Source organism: Mauremys mutica, chromosome 13, assembly GCF_020497125.1.
Source record: "Mauremys mutica isolate MM-2020 ecotype Southern chromosome 13, ASM2049712v1, whole genome shotgun sequence".
NCBI lineage: Eukaryota > Metazoa > Chordata > Testudines > Geoemydidae > Mauremys > Mauremys mutica.
The window spans coordinates 48,932,594-48,952,016 of NC_059084.1; the positions used below are offsets into that span (position 1 = coordinate 48,932,594).

A 19,423-nucleotide genomic window follows, 5' to 3' on the forward strand; every position below is an offset into this window, starting at 1 on the left:
TTGTTGGCATGGGATCCGGTTCCACCACCCCTGTCTGGGTCTCTGGTAACACAGACGGGGTCCTGGTGGATGGCTCAGGAACAGGGATGGGAGTGCCTGCTTGTTTGGCCTGGCTGCGGGTGACCACTCCCCCCTTCTTGGCCAGCTGCACATGGTTGGCCAAGTTTTCCCCCAGTAGCATGGGGATGGAATAATTGTCATAGACAGCAAAAGTCCACTTTCCTGACCAGTCCTTGTACTGGTCTTCAGGGATGCTGTACCCATGGCAGGTCCTTTTAAAATTTTTCAAGAAGGCCTTAGTGTCCTCACCTGCCATGTAGGTGGGAAATTTCTTGGGATGGAGAACAATGCCTGGAGAAGGATTGTTAGGGTTGGCTGGAACATGTGGGTTAGCTCTTGCTAATTCCAGGTCTTTGTCTCTTAACTTCATTTGGTTCCTGTGCTCAGCCTCTTTGGCTGCCTCTTTGGCTCTGTGGTCAGCTTCTTGTTTCTCCAGCTCCCTCTTGTGGTTAGCCTCTTTGGCCTGTTGCTTCTCCATGTCTTTGTGCTTTCTGGTGCTGGCCACACCCCTCTGCATTCAGTGAACTGTATTGCTTGGTTCACTTTTCCTACCCTTTCTATTCACGACTGAATAAAAAGAAACAAAACCTTTTCTTTTGCAAATGTGTAGCTGCTGTTTGCTGATATACTGAGAAGACCAAAAAAAACCACCTGGTTTGTCCTGTTTCTAGCACTTGCTAAGTACCTCACAGTGGGGGTTCTTGTAACAAGCCTCCTAGAAAACTTACACCTCTTTGCTAGCTGTTTTTCAAGCAACCAGAAAGAAAAACTGCTTCCAACAAAACCTGCTGGAAAACTTAATTCCCTCCAGCCCCTTGCTGAAGATTTCTTCTAACCCTGAAAAAATAGCTCTTTTCAACTTAGCCCAGCTGAAAAAAAAACTGCCTCTAACAATACCAGTTAGAAAACCTGTGTCTGTTTGCCTTCGGGGTATCTCTCCCTCCTAACCTGCAGTCCTGCTTTAGGATAAGAGAATAGCAATGGCTGTCTGGTTCAGAAAAATCCGTCACCGCTGCCCACCATGTCATAGGTCTCACCCCCACTTGGAGCTGTTGGGCTCCAATGTGGGGACGTGCACTGGTTTCCCTCTAAACTAAAATCCTAGTTTAGATCTAGTAAAAGCTGACACCACCCAATCAGATACGTGGATTAGGACACAGTCCTTCCCCAAAATCCTAGGGGATCCCAAGAGCCCCAAATCCATGGAGTTCTTACACCCAGGAGGAATAAACCATTCCCCCCTGCTTCCTCCCCCCTCCCTTTTCCTAGGAGAGACACTGGGATCTAACTACAGAGGGATACCTCCCCCTCCCCTTTCCCTGAGAATCCACCCAAGGAAAGACCAACCAAGTCCTTAATAGAAAAGAATTTATTAAAGAATAAAAAGAAAGTCACTGTCTCTGTAACCAAGCTGGAACAATACACAGGGTCTAAACTTATCAATCTCTGGAGAGAATTCCCCCTCCCCCTTTCTTTCTCAGTGAAAGCAAAGTAACAGCAAACAGGAATAAAGAATTTCCTTCAGCAAAACACACAATTGCAAATGTAGAAATCAAATTATAAGACTAATTCGCCTTTCTAATTAATACTCACTATTGAATAGTAGAAACTACTCCAGGAGAACTTGGAGACATGACTGGCCTCTTTTAGATCCAAAAAGAGAACTCTGAGCAAACAAGGAACACAGACAAAGGCTTCCCTCCACAGAGATTTGAAATTATCCTGTTCCTTGATTGGTCCTCTGGTCAGGTGTTTCTCAGGTTACTGAGCTTGTTAACCCTTTCCAGGGAAAAGAGACCTTAACCCTGATCTGTTTATTTATGACAGCCTGGCTAAGCAAACAGGAAGGGGATTTTCAAAATTCCCAGAGAATTTAAAGGGTGGGTCTGAGGGTTGGTCACCTGAGGCCAGGGCAGTAGAGTTCAAAGTGATGACCAGAGTGGCTAGAACGGGCATTGTGGAACACTTCTGGAGGCCGATCAGAGCGCATTAATAGACCAGGGCATCCACACTGGCTGTGCGGCACTCCAGCAGGGGTGCATCAAACGTGATTCCTCTCGCCGAGGTGGAGAACCAGGAGTGCTCCATCCCTGCAGTCCAAGTGCTCTACGTGCCTTGCCAGTGTGACGCGTCCTGAGTTAGAGCGCCCGGGCTGCTTTAATGTGCTCTAACTCACAAGTGTGGCCATGCGGCAGCTGGGACTTTCCCTACTGACCACAACGGGAGGTTCTTGTCTGAGCTCAGCCCGGCTTCCCTGCACTGTGTGTCCCGCACAGTGATACCAGGCGGTGTCCTCGGGCTTCAGGCCGGTCAGTTGCAGATACAGCAGGTCGTTGGATTGTCCCTGGAGGTGGTAAATCGGCCTTGGATGAGCTGGCGGAGTTTACAGTACTGCCAGCCCAGTAGCTTACACGAGAGATACACGACAGGCCCCTGCCAGGAGCCTGACGGGCCCAGCTCGTCGAGTCCTCTCCGACGGTGAACCCGGAGGCTTTACAGGAGAGGCGGAGAGAGTCTCCGGGCCTTTTCACATCCCCTCCGGACTCTACCAGTGCCTGGGACCGGACACCTGGGAATAGAGACAGGTTACAAAGACATTGGTATTAGAATCAATAACTCAATATACTGCAGGGCATTCAGAGGATAACGTACCTTCCAGAGCTGCTACAATGAAAACTAAGTGGGTGCAAACTCTCATGTTCCCGGTGCTGGAGAGGAAAGTTCTCAGGCACTGGGTGGTCACTGAACAGACCCAGGGCCTGCGGATTGTGTCTCTGGGTGCAGTCTGGGCAGAGAGGCACAGATTTAAACAGGAAACTCCCACCCTGATTTGCAGATTCCCCTTCTTATAAGAGACACAACCCCTGTCCCTGAATGCTCGGAGTTATTTGGCCTGGGGCTCTAGGAGAGGGAGTCGGACTGGTGCGAACTCTGTGTCTGGGCAGCGCCCAGCGAGTGCGGGGCCATCGGACCACACAGCCACACAAAGCTGGCGAGAATCCGCTCCCATCCCTCCAGGTGTAAGGGCCGAGCTACGGTCCGATCAAGGGACTAGAAAGACTAGAGCCTTTAGCGGAGTTTGGATCAGGGCTCTGGAGAGGAGGCTATTCAGTCAGCGAGCGGGGCAGCATCGGGTGCAAACCTGTTTTGTATCGATGCCAGAGGGGTTCGGAACCCGAGCGGCGCTTTCACAAGGTATTAGAGCCGTGGTGGCAGTGGGTGATTTGTCAAAGGGATGTAAGACCATTAGTGCCCAGTTCCCAACTCATTGCAATAGGGTTTTAACACCCAGCACAATTAGGCACCTTGGAAAATCCAGGTCCTGGTTTTCACAAATATTCACCTGCTGAGCTGCGCATTTTCACTTCAGTGTCTGCTAAGGGCCACAGTGGAACATGTTAAAGTCAAGAAACCCCCGTTGTTATGGACACATGGCCATGTGTGGATACAGTGATTTGTTCTTCACTCTGGTTGTAGCTCCCGTTCCTGTGCCCGGTGCAGGATTGTTTGGGGAAGTGCTGCCCCCGCGCGGCGCATGGCGGAAGGGCGGTTCTGCAGCTCGGGTTTTTGTACGAGCCCCGCCGGGATTCCCCGCACCGTGTCTCTCGCACAGTAATAGCGGGCGGTGTCCTCGGGCTTCAGGCCGGTCATTTGCAGATACAGCTCACTCTTGGGATCATCCCTGGAGATGGTGAACCGGCCTTTTACCGAGTCACTGTAGTATATGCTGGTGCTGTAAATGCTGGCGACCCACTCCAGCCCCTTCCCGGGAGCCTGTCGGACCCAGTGCATCCTGTAGCTGCTGAAGGTGAACCCGGAGGCTTTGCAGGAGAGGCGGAGAGAGTCTCCGGGCTTTTTCACGTCCCCTCCGGACTCCACCAGCTGCACCTGGGACCGGACACCTGGGAATGAAAATGAATTACGGGGAACGTTAGTATCTAGGGCAGCAGAATAACAATCTCCCGACTGACGCTACAACACAGGGGAAGGGAGAAAATACCTTCAAACGCTGCTGCAATGAGAACGAGATACAAGCAAAGCCTCATTGTCCCGTGTTTGGAGAGGAGAGTTCTCAGGGGGGTTGGCTGGTGAGTGCCCAGAGACAGGGGCTGCGGATTGTCTGTCGGGTGCAGCCGTGCAAGTGAGAGAGACAGCTTTAAACAGGAAACTCTCACGCCTATTTGCATATTCCGCTCCTTATAAGACACATTCATTATTTCCTAGAAGGAACTCAGTTACTTTGTGTGGCTGATAAGGGCATGTCTACACTACAACATTAGGTCAATTTATTTAATTTGACTTTGAGCATCCGATTTAACAAATCCGATTTCGCAGCTCCCCACTAGGTGGCTGTGATCGACGGAGCACATCCTCACTGCCAGGGGTTGCATCGACTCAAGGAGTGGTGCACTATCCCACAGTCCCTGCAGCAGACTGGAATTCTGCGCTTGGGTCCCATTGCCTCATCAGGGTGGCTATGGCTGCATGTCATCAGCCTCCCATGTCTGTGGCTCAGAACCAGAGCGGCTGTTCTCCAGCTGGTCCTGTGGTCGGCTTGTCTAAACTCCTTTACTTTCACGCAGCATTGCTCTGTGTCCCTGGTGCAGCCTTTATCCACCATGCCCTGTGTGATTTTGGCATAGATCTCAGCGGTTCTTTTGCTGGTCCAGAGCTCTGCCTATACAAACCCTTCCCTCCACACAGCAATCAGATCCTGTGTCTCCCTCTCCACGAATCTAAACTCTAAATTTAACCCTATTAGTGATCTTAAACCTTAACTCGAACTCTAAATCTAGAGCAAATCTTAATTCTACATTTAATTTATGGTGGGACTTTCACAGAAGGATCTGGGGAGTATGGGGCCCTGTCTTATTCAGTGGGAGCCGCACTTGTAAGAAACAGCTTCTGTAAAAAGATGCTACTTTGTTTGTACATGCTTGAAAACAGTTATCATATTTCTGCCATTATCTCAATCATTACGATTTTGAATAGAAACATCCAGAACTGATCCCTGGGAAACCCACTTGTTATGCCCATCTTATTTATTGTTATGTCCATCTAGGTTTCATTTCCATAGTTTGTTTATGAGAAGGTCATGGAAGACAGTATCAAAAGCCTCACTGAAGGCAAGATATACCACAAGTACTGCTTGTAGGCTCGTTACACTGTTAAAGAAAGCTACCAGGTTGGATTTACATGTGACTGCTTGAAATACCCTTTTTAGCAAAGTTGGACCTTTCGCTGCTGTGGGTAGCATGGTCCTACAGGTAGTATTTTCACACACACATATGTGTATGACATTGCAAACTATAGGGATGTGCTACCTGTAACACTGCAATGTGATGAAGCTGATTCCTCTGTAGGAATCAGCTACATCCCATGGCCTTTTTTTAGCAAAGTTGGACCTCTTGCTGCTGCGGGTAGTGAATTCTTACCATTAGCAGTTCCTGAGAGCTGCGAAGGGCCGGACCTGTTAGCCTTGTGGTGGACAGTGGGAGATCTATTCATGGTGCACCTCACTCTGAATCTATACAAGTGCTCACGGCTGCTGAGGCAAGGAGTCCAGGAGGCATGCACACCAGTGACATAGTAACCGTAGTGACTCTATGGTGACATAACGTGAGTTAACCCACACTTAAACGGTAGCTATGGCCCCAGGTCTATGAAATGTTTGGGAGTGTGAGGGCAGACTACGATTCGTTCAGGTGTTTCGGCCCAAGGCACTGGAACTGGCCTTACTGCACCCTACAGGCTCAGGACCAAAGAGGCACCAAAAAGATCTCATTATTTTATTACAATGTCTTGACTAGAGGGTGCATAACTCACGATTTTACAATTCCTGTGGTTGTCAAGGTATCTTGGGGCTGTAGATGTGTGTCCATTAGATTTTGAAAGGAAAAACTATGAGTGGGTTTAACAAAGAATTAGCTCAGCCCCTCAGGATAAGTAGACTGGCTATTAGCCAAGATAATCAGGGATGCAGGCCCATGCTCTGCATGTCCCTAAACCGTCCTTTGACTGCCGGATGCTGGGAGTGGGCAATGGGATGGTTCAGTGAGTCACTGCCTGGTCTGATCATTCCCTTAGAAGTCCCTGGCATTGGCCACTGTCACAGGATACTAGATTAGGTGAACTATTGGTCTGACCACCAATATTTCCACAATTGGTGGATTGACTCAAAGCAAAGTTTTGACACTAGGCCAGACATTCAGTCAGAGTGGAAGTCCGATGATCCAACAGAATAAACATCTGCTCTAAAAATGAGAAGAAAAAGCTAGAATAAAAAATCCAGGGAATGCCAGCAGCAGATAAGGCAACTTGGGAAAGTGCTGGGAGACATTGTGCACTCGGATACAGTGATGGGGGATTCTTTGCTTCTGAGGGGATCTGTGTCAAATGTTTCACTGAATTAAGTCTCAGGGATTGTCTACACTGGCAAGTGAAAGCGCTCTGACTTGCTGGCTCAGGGGTGTGAACCCTCCCCCAGTGCAGCAAGTTGGAGCGCTTTAAAGTGCTAGTGTGGACAGGCTCGGCTCCCGGTGCTCGTAGCTAATCCCCAGTCAATTTCCATCTCCTGCTTAGACCCTGGGCACCCCCTGCTCCGACTCGCCCCCTTTGCCCCGTTTTAACCCCTCTAAATAGCCGTCAGCAGATTTTCACGGCCAGTAAGGGCAGGGAGAAGGGCAGTGGCTTCAGCAGCTGTTACTGAGCATGCTCAGTTTCTGTAACTGTACAAAAAGGCCCTTTGCTCAAATAAAAAAGCCTCTGCCCCCCCCCCAGCTATTTTGCCAGGCAGTGGGGTCCCAGTGCCAGTGGGGTAACTGCTGCCCCCTCTGCCCCAGCCTGTGCCGGGTTTTCCCTCTGGCACCCTCTGCCAGCACCTCCCTCCTGGGCTTAACTCCGCCCCTCCCCCCATTCCTGATTTTACCCTTTAGCCCCTCTCCTAGCATTGCCTTCAGCTGCTTGGCCCCCCAGACCAGTCAATTTCCTCCCCCGGCTCAGACCCTGCCCCCCCCCCCCGATTCGCCCCCTGTGCCACTTTTTAAGCCCTGTCAAAAGCTGTCAGCAGAATCCTACGGGTATAAGGGCAGGGGAAGGGCAGTGGCTTCAGCAGATGAACTGAGCATGCTCAGTACGTGGTAATTGCACATTTCTAGCAGAGCAATATCCTTCACTCCACCTGCGGGGCCACAAGGTGCAGGCGCTGCTCCCCCACACAAACCACAGTGACCCCAGGGTGCTCCCTGCGCAGGACGCGCTGCTGCCGCCAGGGCCAGCTCTAGGCTTTTGCCACCCCAATAATTAAAAGAAAAAGGTGGCCAGAATGCCCCTGAAAATGTGCCGCCCCAAGCACATGCTTGGTTTGCTGGTGCCTAGAGCCGGCCCTGGACACACGTTTCCTACAGCTTCTTCCTGGCACACCCAGCGTCTCCAAGGGCTGGGATGGTTCTGGTCCCCTTCTCCTCCAGTTAAATTTGACTGTGTCCCGGGAACAGAGTCATATATTGAAAAGTGATTTAGGCACTTAAGGTTCTAAATCCCATTAGCTTTCACTGACCCTAAGTCACTTGGGGATAATTACCCAGAGTCTGTTCACAGGGATAACCATTCCCAGGGTGGCTGAGGGCTGCAGTGTTAGCAGGACACCTGGGTTCTCTCACTGAGGGTTTTTGAATGGCTGTAGCTGTGGTTTGTGTCACTGTGTCTCTAGCACAGTAATACGTGGCCGTGTCCTCAGTTCGCAGGCTGCCCAGCTGCAGATAGGCCGTGCTTATGGAGGTGTCCCTGGTGATGGTGAATCGCCCCTGGAAAGCCTGGGCATAGCCAGTGCCACCTGTACTGGGGGCGATATATCCGATCCACTCCAGGGCTTTCCCGGGAGCCTGCCAAAACCAGTAAATGTTGTAGCTGGTAAAGGTGTAGCCGGAGGTTTTACATGTCACCTTCGCAGACTCTCCAGGCTTCTTGATTTCTGCCCCAGACTGGGTCAGCTGGATCTGGGAGCTGACACCTGAAAATGAGTAACAATAAAGAAGAAAAATATGATTAATTTCTCTCTTTTTTCCCATCTCTTCCCAGATTTATCTTTCTATTGCTCCCCCCACCATAGAATTCTCTTGAGCTCCTTGTGTACTTATGAATTTATCTCCACAACACCCTACCACATAGGGATGTGCAGTTATCCCCATTTTACCAATGGGAAACTGAGTCACACTGAGATTCAGCCTGGGATTTTCCAAATGTCTCAGGGATTTCGACACCTAGCTCCCGGTAAAACACAGAAGACTGGGACCTAATAATTCTATCTTAGCCATAAAACCATCCGATGCTCCACCTGCTGTCCGAGCTAGCTGCTTGTACGTTTACGCCACTTACCCGAGAACGCTGCCAAAAGGACAAGGAACCCCAGACATGTCATTTTAATTCTACCCAACCACCGTGTGGGGTGCAACAACCATAAACTGTCCGGCTGCCTGGGAGATTTCCAGTGAGGATCAGTCGCTCTCCTTTATTGGGACGTTTTTCTGTTTCATTTGCATGTGGTCGTTGCTAAAGCATTTGAATAAACCGCAGCTGCACTGACCTTACAAATAAATGACCTCAGAGCCCAGAGTGACAGACTGATGGGGCCTTTGCAATGGAATTCATGCCCCAGTTCAGGAAAGCAGGAAACACGCTGTTAACAATGGGATTTCGGTCTGAGTTTAGAGATAAACGGGAAGCTGGAATGTGAAGATGCAGGAGATTGGGTTACTAGAATGAAATAACCCAGGGTATGAAAAAATATGCACTAACCGAAGCTATGAACAGGAGAACTGTACTGTGGTGAAATGTGCGGGTGAGCTGTGATTTCCAGACCCCCCTAGGAGAGCTGGGTTCTCAGTTCCCAATGTTTTCACAGGCTCGGTTTGTGACCTAATCCTGGCTTTGAAGATCCCGGCCTTATGTACCGGAGGAGAAAATCCTCAGGAGTGTTTCCGTGCTCAGTGTTTATGAAACATTTCTCCCCGTTCTCACACATGACATTTGCTGCCACGGACCTCGCTTTAGCTTTATTAAATGCTGGAGAGTGTTTTGTGTCTTGTCAGCCAGAAAATAGCCGCCTTTTGTTCTTTGAATGGTGACTTAGATTTTCAATGTGACTCTGGAGATTTCTATTAACCCCTGGAAAATCTCTCTCTAAAAGTCACATCTTTTCTCTTTCCCTCTCCCCCTGGTTTGTGTGTCTGTCACCTCTGTGACCTGGCAGGCTAGGATCCCAGAGCCAGCCTTGTCACAGCAGCAGGGGAAGAAGGTTTTATCTGTCTGCACAGTGAATGGGAATGCAGGGGATGACTGTAGGTGATGGACAGGACCTGAGCCTGAAACCTGAGCCAGGCAGCGGGGAGGGGGAGTCAACAACACCTTTGCCCTGGAAGCTGGACAAAGGGAGAGAGCCTGCTGGAGAGGGTTTTTCAGTTTCGGTTTGGGGCTGGGTGGTTGGAATTCAGGGAATCCCAAGCTGGGATCGAAGCTCCCTGAACTCCTAGAAGGACCAGATTGAGGGGTCCTGGTGGTGCCTACAAGCTCTGCTGTATCCTGTGTTCCTGTTGTCCAATAAACCTTCTGTTTTGCTTACTGGCTGAGAGTCACTGTGAGTCCCAGGAGGAGGGGTGCAGGGCCAGACTCCCACACACTCTGTGACAAGGGGATCGGACGAGATGTTCATTTCTCAGTTTAGAACGAGTGACTCCAAGAAGTCCTGTTCAGTTTGCTCTGTCTGTACAGACGTCTTGCTCTGGTCTGTCTGAATTAACAGTCAAAGAAACAATTACAAGCACAGCCAGCAATGAGAACTTGCCTAGCAGCTGGCCACGTATGGGAATTTCAAAGCCAATTAATGGAGCTGGAAACTCAAATGGTGCATTTAACTCCCTTAGGGAGCGTGGAAATCTTATTCTTAAAGTTAGTCAGTGAAAACTTCTCTCTGTGCTGCACCTGGGGCTGGGAGTTTGTCTGGCTGTGGGTGGATTTTGTCTCATTTTGTCTCTAGCTCAGAAATACAGGGCGGTGTCGTCAATCTGCTCATTTGCAAACAGAGCAGGGTGTCGGGATTCTCCCTGGAGATGGTGAATCCCCTTTGACTGAGTCTGCGTCGTACGTTTCACTTGTATCCTACTTGATGTCAGATAAAATAACCACTGCAGCCCGTTTCCCAGAGCCTGAGGAACCCATTTCATCCAGTAGCTGCTGAAAGTGAACCCAGAGTCTTTGCAGGGGTCTCCTGGTATTTTGCGTCCTTCACCAGCCCTACATCGCATTAGACGTCTGCAAACACCCAACATGCAAGTAATGTACCCAAGGCATCCATACAATAAATACATTGTGACTCTGTTTCTGGAAATATTTTGCTGGAAGAAGAACACGCCCGAGGGAGCTGGGAGGAAAAGAAGAAATCCAGAGCAGTTGCTCCTGGTAATGGTGATGAATGAAGAGAAATAGATTCGGGGCTGCAGAAAGGGGGAGGTAGTTTGGAAAGTGTGTGTAGGAGCTCAGGCTTCCAACAGAAGCCTGGATGTGCAGGATTTTGTTTCAAGCACACAAAGGGGGAACTAGATGGGCTTGTGGTTAAAGCCCTGGAGCCAGGGCTGGCCGGCTCACAAACACAGTGAAATAACGACATCGTCTGTTGAATTGACACCTCCCAAAAGTGCAGTAAGATTGAAGCTGGACACACTTTGAATTGGGAATGCGGGACACACACCCAGACAGGCACTGAAATCATAAAGCTCTAAAATCAGGTTAGATGTTTGGGTGAAAGTTCATGGTGAGATTTGACTTTCAATAAGACCTGTGTGCTCCTAAATCATTTAGGACCATTGGCTCTGTAGCAGGGCAGTCACCCCGCTCCGGCCCTGAAAGGGTTAAAAGCCAGCCCTTGGCGAGGGCTGGGGCTGAGAGTAAAGGCTAGGCTGACGGGGGAAGCAGCCACAGCTGGCCCTATGAAAGGGCTGTGAACCAGCAGCTGAGCCAGTCTCTCTCTAGCTCTTGCCTGCCTGAGAGAAGGGTACTGGAGCTAGAGCAGGGCTGGGGAAAGGCATGAGGAGCTGGGAGCTCCAGCCCCGCAAATCCCCAGGCTGCAGGCCTGGCCAAAGGCCAAAACAGGTACTAGGGTTGCAAAGGTGCCGCCCAGGGTTAGGCAGAGGCAGCAGGTCCAACCCCCTGGCTGATGATGAGTGGCCATGACAGGCTGCCGTCTGCCCCAGTGAGCTGGGGCTAGATGGTGACTGGCAGTAGCCACTGAGGCAAGGTGGGGATAGAGGGTGGGGGGTTCCCTGGGAGGGTCGACCCAGATTGTGGGGTACTGTTGGGGGGCAGAACCCTGAGGTAAAGGGGCACCGGGAGGGACATGGAGCCAGCGGCAGGTGAGACACGGGCCAGGAGGAGGCGCTCTGTATGCTGCAGAGCTAATTCCCAAGATGACCAGCAGGAGGTGCCAGGCCAGGGAGTCCTCACATGGCTACAGGCTCAATCACCTGAACATCCCAGTAAGAGCCTGTCTGCCTCTTTGGGTGCTAGACCCACCGAGGGGAGTTAGGCTGAGGCCTGGCGTTCCTACCTGTAAGGCCCTGCCACCCAGGGCAATCCCACCCCCCGAGCTAGGCCCCTCCGGCCCCTATGAAACACATGGGCAGATGTCACGGGCTGAGGGGCCTTTTGAGGCAAGCTGGGCTCTGCCTGGCCCCTGACTCGGCAGCTATTCCTCAGCCGCACTGGTGAGCTGGGAACATAGGAGCTCATTAGTGACCCCAGCTGGGTGTAATGGGGGTTCATTAGCCCAGTTCCTGAGCCCAGCCGTGGTGGGGAGGGAGGGTGAGCATTGCTCCAACAGAGCAGGGAGCTCAGTAGTGGGGAGGGGATCCAGGCAGAGTTGCTGGAGGAAGGTTTAGTTAGTGTGGGACAGGCTGTGGCCAGAAAGCAGAGCTATGGCAGTGGGGTGAACTCCTGTGCTGGGGCTCTGTGAGGGAAGGTTTTGTGAGGATTGAGCTAGAAGCTCATGAAGGGTGGAAGCAGGGCTGCCCGGGGGGGCAAGAGGGGCAATTTGCCCTGGGGCCCAGCAGGGGCCCCCACAAGAGTTTTTTGGGGCCCCTGGAGCAGGGTCCTTCACTCACTCCGGGGGCCCTGGAAAACTCTCATGGGCCCTGGGCCCCGGAGCTTCTTCACTCCCGGTCTTCGCTGGCGGGGGGTCCTTCCGCTGCGAGGTGGAAGGACCCCCGAATTACTGCCGAAGTGGGGCCCACCGCCAAAGTGCAGCTGGGTCTTCGGCGGTAATTCGGCTGTGGGGGGGTCCTTCCGCTCTGGGACCCGCTGCCGAAGTGCCCCGAAGACCCGCGGGCCTCCCCCCGCCACCAAATTACCACCGAAGACCCGGCTGCACTTCGGCGGCGGGCCCCGCTTCGGCAGTAATTCGGCGGCGGGGAGGTCCCCGCTGTGGGTCTTTGGGGCACTTTGGCGGCGGTTCCCGGAGCAGAAGGACCCCCCGCCGCCGAATTACTTCCAAAGCAGGGGGCCTCCCGCCGCTGAAGACCCCAGGCCCCCGGAATCCTCTGGGTGGCCCTGGGTGGAAGGCTGGTTTAAGTGGCATATGGACTCCCTGAAGGAGGAGCCCAGGGGCCCAGTACCCTCACCAAGGGGAGGGGCTGAAGTGAAGCCCAGGAGAGGGAAAGGACCCTTGGTTCAGAGCTGCCCTCTGGAAGGGGGCTGACCTGTTGTGTGATGGGCTGAGACCCAGGAGGCCCAGTGGGAGACCCTGGAGAAGACACTGGCTGGGACTGGCCCTTGTGGCTGGGAAGGAGCCAGCAGAGGGGTGTGAGAGGAGAACTCCCCATCCGGGCACGGGGGGCTGCCCTACAGGTAACATGCATGTGTAGAGGAGAGTTAGAGGCTTGATAGGGGGATCTGCAGAAGCCAGCACAATGAGTGGGGAGCTGCCTGACCTACCGGCTAGGAAATGCTGATAAGGGGTTGGGTCCTAAGACCCACCTGTTCAAGGGAGTTAGTTGCCTAACTCCAGTTGGGATTCTCAGGCCCCTCCTGGAATCAAGAGCTCCAGCTATTTACATACTAAAGAGGAACCCAAACCCCCTTGTGCCAGAGAAGGATTCGTTGTTGATTCCCTTTGCTTTTAGTCTAGTGGTTAGAGCACTTGCCTGGGACATGGCAGATCCAGTTCTCTTCCCCCCTCCCCCACTACCCCAGCCTGATGTGGGAGCAGAGATTTGAGCCCATATCTTCCACTGTCAAGGGGAGGGTGACATTTGGGGTACAGACACCCCCAGTGCATCCCATTCTCTAAGACAAAATGAGTGTTAATTTAGTCACGGTGGAACAGCATGAACAGGAGAGATTGAAAGACCCCTCCCCTAAATACCCCATAGCCTGGTGCTTAGGCCATTCACCCGGGACTGTTTTGCTGATGTGACAAATGACTGTGTCACAGGAGCCTAATTCATATTTGAGAAGCGACTTAGGAGACAGGAGAAAAAAATTACTGACAATGAGGTGTAAGCGAGTTAGGAGCCTAAGAAGTTTTGGGAGGAATTACCCCCTGTGTGTTTACATGGGCAAACGCTCTCCGGGGTGACTAAAGGCTCCAGTGTTCTCGGGAGACCTGGGTTCTGTCACTGGGGTTTTTGAATGGCTGTAGCTGTGGTTTGTGTCACTGTGTCCCTAGCACAGTAATACGTGGCCGTGTCCTCGGTTCGCAGGCTGCCCAGCTGCAGATAGGCCGTGCTTATGGAGGTGTCCCTGGTGATGGTGAATCGCCCCTGGAAGGCCTGGGCATAGCCAGTTTCACCATCGCTGGGATCAATATATCCGATCCACTCCAGTGCTTTCCCGGAAGCCTGCCGCACCCAGTGCATGTAATAGCTGGTAAAGGTGTAGCCGGAGGTTTTACATGTCACCTTCACAGACTCTCCAGGCTTCTTGATTTCTGCCCCAGACTGGGTCAGCTGGATCTGGGAGCTGACTCCTGTCAATAAAAAACAATAAAAATCCAGTTAATTCCATTCTTTTCCTCCTCTTCCCAGGTGTATCCAAATCCTTCTGTTGCCTTCCTCACAGCAGTTTCTGATCTTCTAATTAATTTATTTGCACCACCCTCCTGTGAAGTCGGGAAGTACCGTTATCCCCACATTTAAGGGGTTTTGACACCTACTTCCCATTAAATCTTAAGGAAATTTGGGTATCCAAATCCACTCGGTGGCTTTAAAATTCCACACTGTGATTTGTTCAGAGTTAGGATTTTGAATCTAGAATCCCTGAATCCCATTGCTACGTCTTTGCCTTAAAACCATCTTCCCTGCCCTAGCTCAGTTGTCCTAACCAGACACCTGTGGGTTCATCCACTCACCTGAGAAAGCTGCCAAAAAGAAGAACCCCAGACAGATCATTTTCATTCTCCACAACTACCTGGGGGGCTGCAAAGCAGTAACCCTTCGTCTGCTGGCAGCTCTTCGGTGAAGGTTGCCTGCTCTCCTTTATCACTCAGTTTTCCTACTTCATTTGCATGTGGGTGTTGCTAAATCATTTGACTAAACCTCAGCTTCGTCCACCTTCACAAATAAATGACCTCAGAGTTCAGAGGGACACAGTCATGGAGGATACTAGAGCATGTTAATGCAATTTGGTCCTCAATCCAGGAAAGCACTATAGCCGTTTTGACATCAGGGGGACGTCACTATGAGCTTAAAGTTACTGGTAAACTGGTGTGTTAAGGTGCCTAATTTTGGGAATGAAAAGGTAATATCCAGTGGATATGAAACTGAAATAACATTGAATTAATAAAAGTATAAACACTAGCGCGTTTCAGTGGTGAAATACGTATGAGAGCTGTGATTTCCCAAACCTCCGAGGAGCGCTGGGTACTCCCCCCTTTCAAATCAGCAGGAATTTTTATGTGGGCAAACCCTCACTTTCACAATTCCAGCTTTCAGTGCTGGGGACAATAATTCCTTGTGCTTGTTCCCGGGTTCAGTCTTTGGGAAGAAATGCTTCATAATCGAACATGACACTTTGCTGCCCCCATGTGGGTCTGATAAACAGAAAATATTTCCCCTTTTTCTTCCTTTAGGTTAATGGAACTTGGTCATTTTTGTCTCCTCTAAGCCATGGGAGGGGAGACGGGGCGGGGGTGGGGAAGGGATTTTTAGCTGAAGGGTGATTTGGTGTTAGAACTATTTACAGGGATTTTTACTGAACTGCAAAAAGTCCATCCGTTTGCCTAGTCACAAGAAATTTCTCTCCAAAGCACCTTTCACTGCTATTATCTGGAAGCTTGCTGCACTAAGAAGGATGGGTGTGAAGTCAATGAGAAGGTTTGATAGGGACAGTCAGTTAGCAGGTGTTATGATGTTATAGGTATGTGTTATCCATAAACCGGAGGTGAGACTAGAGGCTTGTAATGTCCTGACCCGGCCCTCCAAAGTAGGGAGTCCTGTTCGATGTAGTAAGTATGTAGGAATGTCTGTGCGCGTCCTACCAATTCACCGAAAAACAAAGGAATGTTAAGCATTACCAAGAATGCCAACTTGCTTGTAGTTGGCCACGTAGGCTAAGAATTTCAAAGACACCAAAGTGATCTGAAATTGCAAATTGTGCATCTAACTCAGTGCTTCTCAAACTGTGTTTTGGGACACCAAAGTGGGTTGCCAGGGCTGGCGTTAGGCTTCCTGGTGCCCAGGGCCAAATCCCAGGGCTGAAGCAGTAGCCCAATCCCCACCTCCCGGGGCCGAAGCTGGAGGCCGAGCCCCACTACCTTGGGTGGCAGGGGTCAGATTTCGGCTTTAGCCCTGAGTGGCAGGGCTCAGATTACAGGCCCCCTGCCCGGGGCTGAAGACCTCGGGCTCCGGCTTTGCGCCCCACCCCCCATGCCCAGTGCAGCTGGGCTCCGGTGGGCTCAGGCTTTGGTCCCATCTCCTGGGTCATGTAGTCATTTTTGTTGTCAGAAGGGGGTCCCGGTGCAATGAAGTTTGTGAACACCTGATAAGTCTTGGGAAAATCTCATTCTTAATTGTGAGCAAGTGGCAGCCTTTCCGGAGGCTTTGCGAGAAAGTTTTAGGGACTCCCCTGATTTTGTGAGTCCACCATCAGACTCCTCTAGCACCTCATCACACTGGACACCTGTGAACACCAAACATGCCAGTAATGTACCCAGTGCATAGTACAATATAGAATGTAACTGTTTGTTGATCAGGGCCGGCTCCAGACCCCAGCACGCCAAGCACGTGTGTGGGGCGGTGTTTTGGCGGCAGGCGGCTCCGGTGGACCTCCCACAGACATGCCTGCGGAAGCTCCACCGGAGCCGCGGGACCGGCGACCGGCAGCACGACCCCTGCGGCATGCCAACCTGCTTGGGGCAGCCGGATTCCTGGAGCTGCCCCTGTTATATATATAACTCCAGGGAACAGGAACTCACCTGAGAGAGCAGAGGGCAAGAGAAGAGATCTCCATGGGGAGAGCATGATGGTGAATGGAGAGAACTAGACTCAGGGGCTGCAGAAAACGTTGCAGTTCAGAAAGTGTCTCTAGGGGCCTTGGCTTTTAACAGGCGGCTTCCTCCCTGAATTTGCCTCATGGCTTGTTTGAGGTGTACAAAAAGCCACTGGATGGGCTTGTGGTTAAAGCACTAGACGTAGGGTTGGTCTATATGTATATTTGTTTTCCTGTGAGTGTTTGTTTAATTTACACCTTTACCAACTAAAGCTTGAAATAGAACAGCTGGGTAAAGCAACCCACAGAGACTCTGGCACGTCAACCTCAAAGGTTTAACAGTTGTGGAAGCCAATTAATAATTAACAAGGATTTGAAGAGATCTTAATGAATGTTAGTTAGTTAGCATGAGTTAGGCTAGCTGTGACCCTAATGACGTGAGATTTGTAGAAGCAAGATAATGTAAGACAGAGTGAACTGTGTGAAAGTTATTACGACCTTGCAATATGCAGTCTTGTTTTTTTCTAGTAATGAGACAAATAAGATAGCAGAAAAGCTTATGTATAAACAAAATGTATTTGTTGCTTTTTACCATCTGTATTATTGCTAGAAATTGTCTGTAACAAAGGTATAAAGACTTGATGTAATTGTTTACCAGTTGAGAGACCTGTCCGGGACTGGGGTGATCCTGTGTCCTATGGCACTCTCTCCCTCCATTGTAATTACTGGAGAAATAATAAAGTATTTGATTTTGCTGCACCCAAACAAAAAGCGAGAACTAAGTTTTTCTCCGACAATTTGGGGGCTCGTCCGGGATGGCAACGCCCACGGACTCACAGATGGCTACTACGGATCATTCCCCTTCGAACCCCATGGCGCCACATGAGAGGTATGAGACCTTTTGAAATCTCTATTGGGGTATCGGAGGAGGACTTTCCGTGAGGATGTCTGTCTCTGTTGGGCTCACGCCATCTGAACTTATTGACTGTGCAGCAGGATCAGATGCAAAGTGCTATTGGGGAGAGGCCCCAATAAGGTTAGTTTATAGCAGTACTGGGAACTGCTGAGTTGGCCAAGGTAAATGCATAGGTAAATGCATAAGGTAATGCATAGGTAAATGCATTAGAATGCACCGGTGCTGAGGGGTTTTTACCGCCTCAAGAGGGGTTGTCATACCGCCTCATGGTATTGGTCCGGACCAGGTAAAGATGCATCGTGGTTAAAAAAAAAAAAAAAAATTAAAAAGATAAAAAGGTTAAAAAAGGGTTTAAAAAAAGAGGCCTTGGTGTGTGTGTGTGTGTACACCAGTGTGAGTGATCGTTATCGGAAGACGCCCAGAGTACCCTGTGAAGCGGAAGCTAATGATCAGGACTGCTCTAACGCAAGCCCAGTAACTAGTGGATCTTTAGGAGATCCGACCCACGGTGGGCTGACTCAGCCTGGCATAGTCTGGCGAGGAAGCTGCCTGGGTCTAGGAGTGTGTGAACCCATCTTCCCTCCCCTTTCCTTTCCATGTGGGCTACTGACAGTCTGATCATCTCACTGGATGCAATCAGAGTAAGCGGCGCCGTCTCCCAGAGATTAGCCGACGCTCTTTGCTGAAGGGAGGTGTAGGAGAGTCGTAGTCTTCCTTGTGAGTCTCTCCTGTGTGAGTGCCCTGTAGGGAAAGATCCTTAGTTTTTGAGCCGCTAGCGCGGACAGGGCACCCTCTCTGTGTGTGTAAGTGGAACATGGGTAAGGGACAGTCTAAACATTCCACCTCACCCCCTAAGGGTACCCCAGCATATTACATGTACGTACATTATGGTCCTAAAACCTGCAGGTATTTAGAGAATTGGAATCTTCACACGCGTGAAAATCCATCTAAACAATGCCCATTAGAAGGTACCTTCAATCTAGATAAGATCATATATCTCAGAGGAGCCTTTAATCACCAAAGAAAAGCCTCTGACGCAGTGTGAGCAATTTGTCTAGGAATGGGTTAATTTGAAATTCAGCTTAGCCTGAGATAAAGGAGAAGTTGTTTTGTGTTCAAGGTCAAGAATCAGTGCGGACTATGCTAAGTGCAAAGAAAAACTGCTTTCAGCCTCAGCTGATGTGGAAAAATAAAGACAGAGGCAAACCAAAGGCAGTACAAGTTACAGAATTGGAATTATATTTGCAAAGCTTAGCTTTCCAGTGAGACATGTGTGAGTATTAAAGTGGCTTAAGGCTTGGGGCATTCATATTTTTCCTGTGTGAGGTGGGAGCATTCCCAACACTCTCCATTGTTGTTTTATTATTTTTAATGAAGCTTTAAAATTTGATTATATGCTCTGTCAGTCTGATCACCTGACATGAGGGATAAATTAGTAACAGGAATTTGTCACAGTTTGGTGAGCAATTATGTATGGGGGAGCCCTGCAGAATTTCCACCATCTATCTGTTTTACCCTTGTTATTTTATGTTTGCTTTGTTTGGTATTGTTGGTGTTATATGATAAGGATTGCATGATTATAGGTGAGCCCTAATAGAATAAGGAAACACTATTTAGTTTTGGTTCTGTTCTGTTTAACCAGTTACTGTTGTTTTTCTGCTCTGTTCATTTGGGCGTTGGGTGTGTGAGCGGGACTGAACTTCTCGTTCGTAATTCCTCAGAGTGGAAGCCATGTGTGCGATGAAGCTCTGAGGTTGTATTGAGATCTTTCTGTCCCACCCCCTGTAACGGACAATGTAATAGAAGTAGAAAAATCTGGCTTAGACTGTAATTCTCTCTGCTTTCTGTGTAATTTTCTTTTCTGTTTAAGTGTCAGCAGACAAATGGGTGGGTCTCTGTGTAGATCCCCTAAAGTGGTTTGGATTATGTGTTAAGTAAATGGCCTTTACCCAATGGCCATGTATTTTGGCCCAG

At 50.1% G+C, this 19,423-nt stretch overlaps 2 gene segments (V, D, J or C); both read right to left on the minus strand.

The window, feature by feature from the left end:
• Positions 1-3,522: 3,522 nt before the first annotated feature.
• Positions 3,523-4,176, minus strand: LOC123347560. The segment is given in 2 exon segments: positions 3,523-3,962; positions 4,061-4,176. Coding segments are annotated over 2 exon segments (486 nt in total).
• A 3,209-nt stretch (positions 4,177-7,385) lies between these two features.
• Positions 7,386-8,525, minus strand: LOC123348491 (the record flags this gene model as incomplete). The annotated part of the segment is given in 3 exon segments: positions 7,386-7,408; positions 7,766-8,071; positions 8,437-8,525. Coding segments are annotated over 3 exon segments (372 nt in total), but the record flags the coding sequence as incomplete, so codon positions are not given.
• Between the last annotated feature and the right edge of the window lie 10,898 nt (positions 8,526-19,423).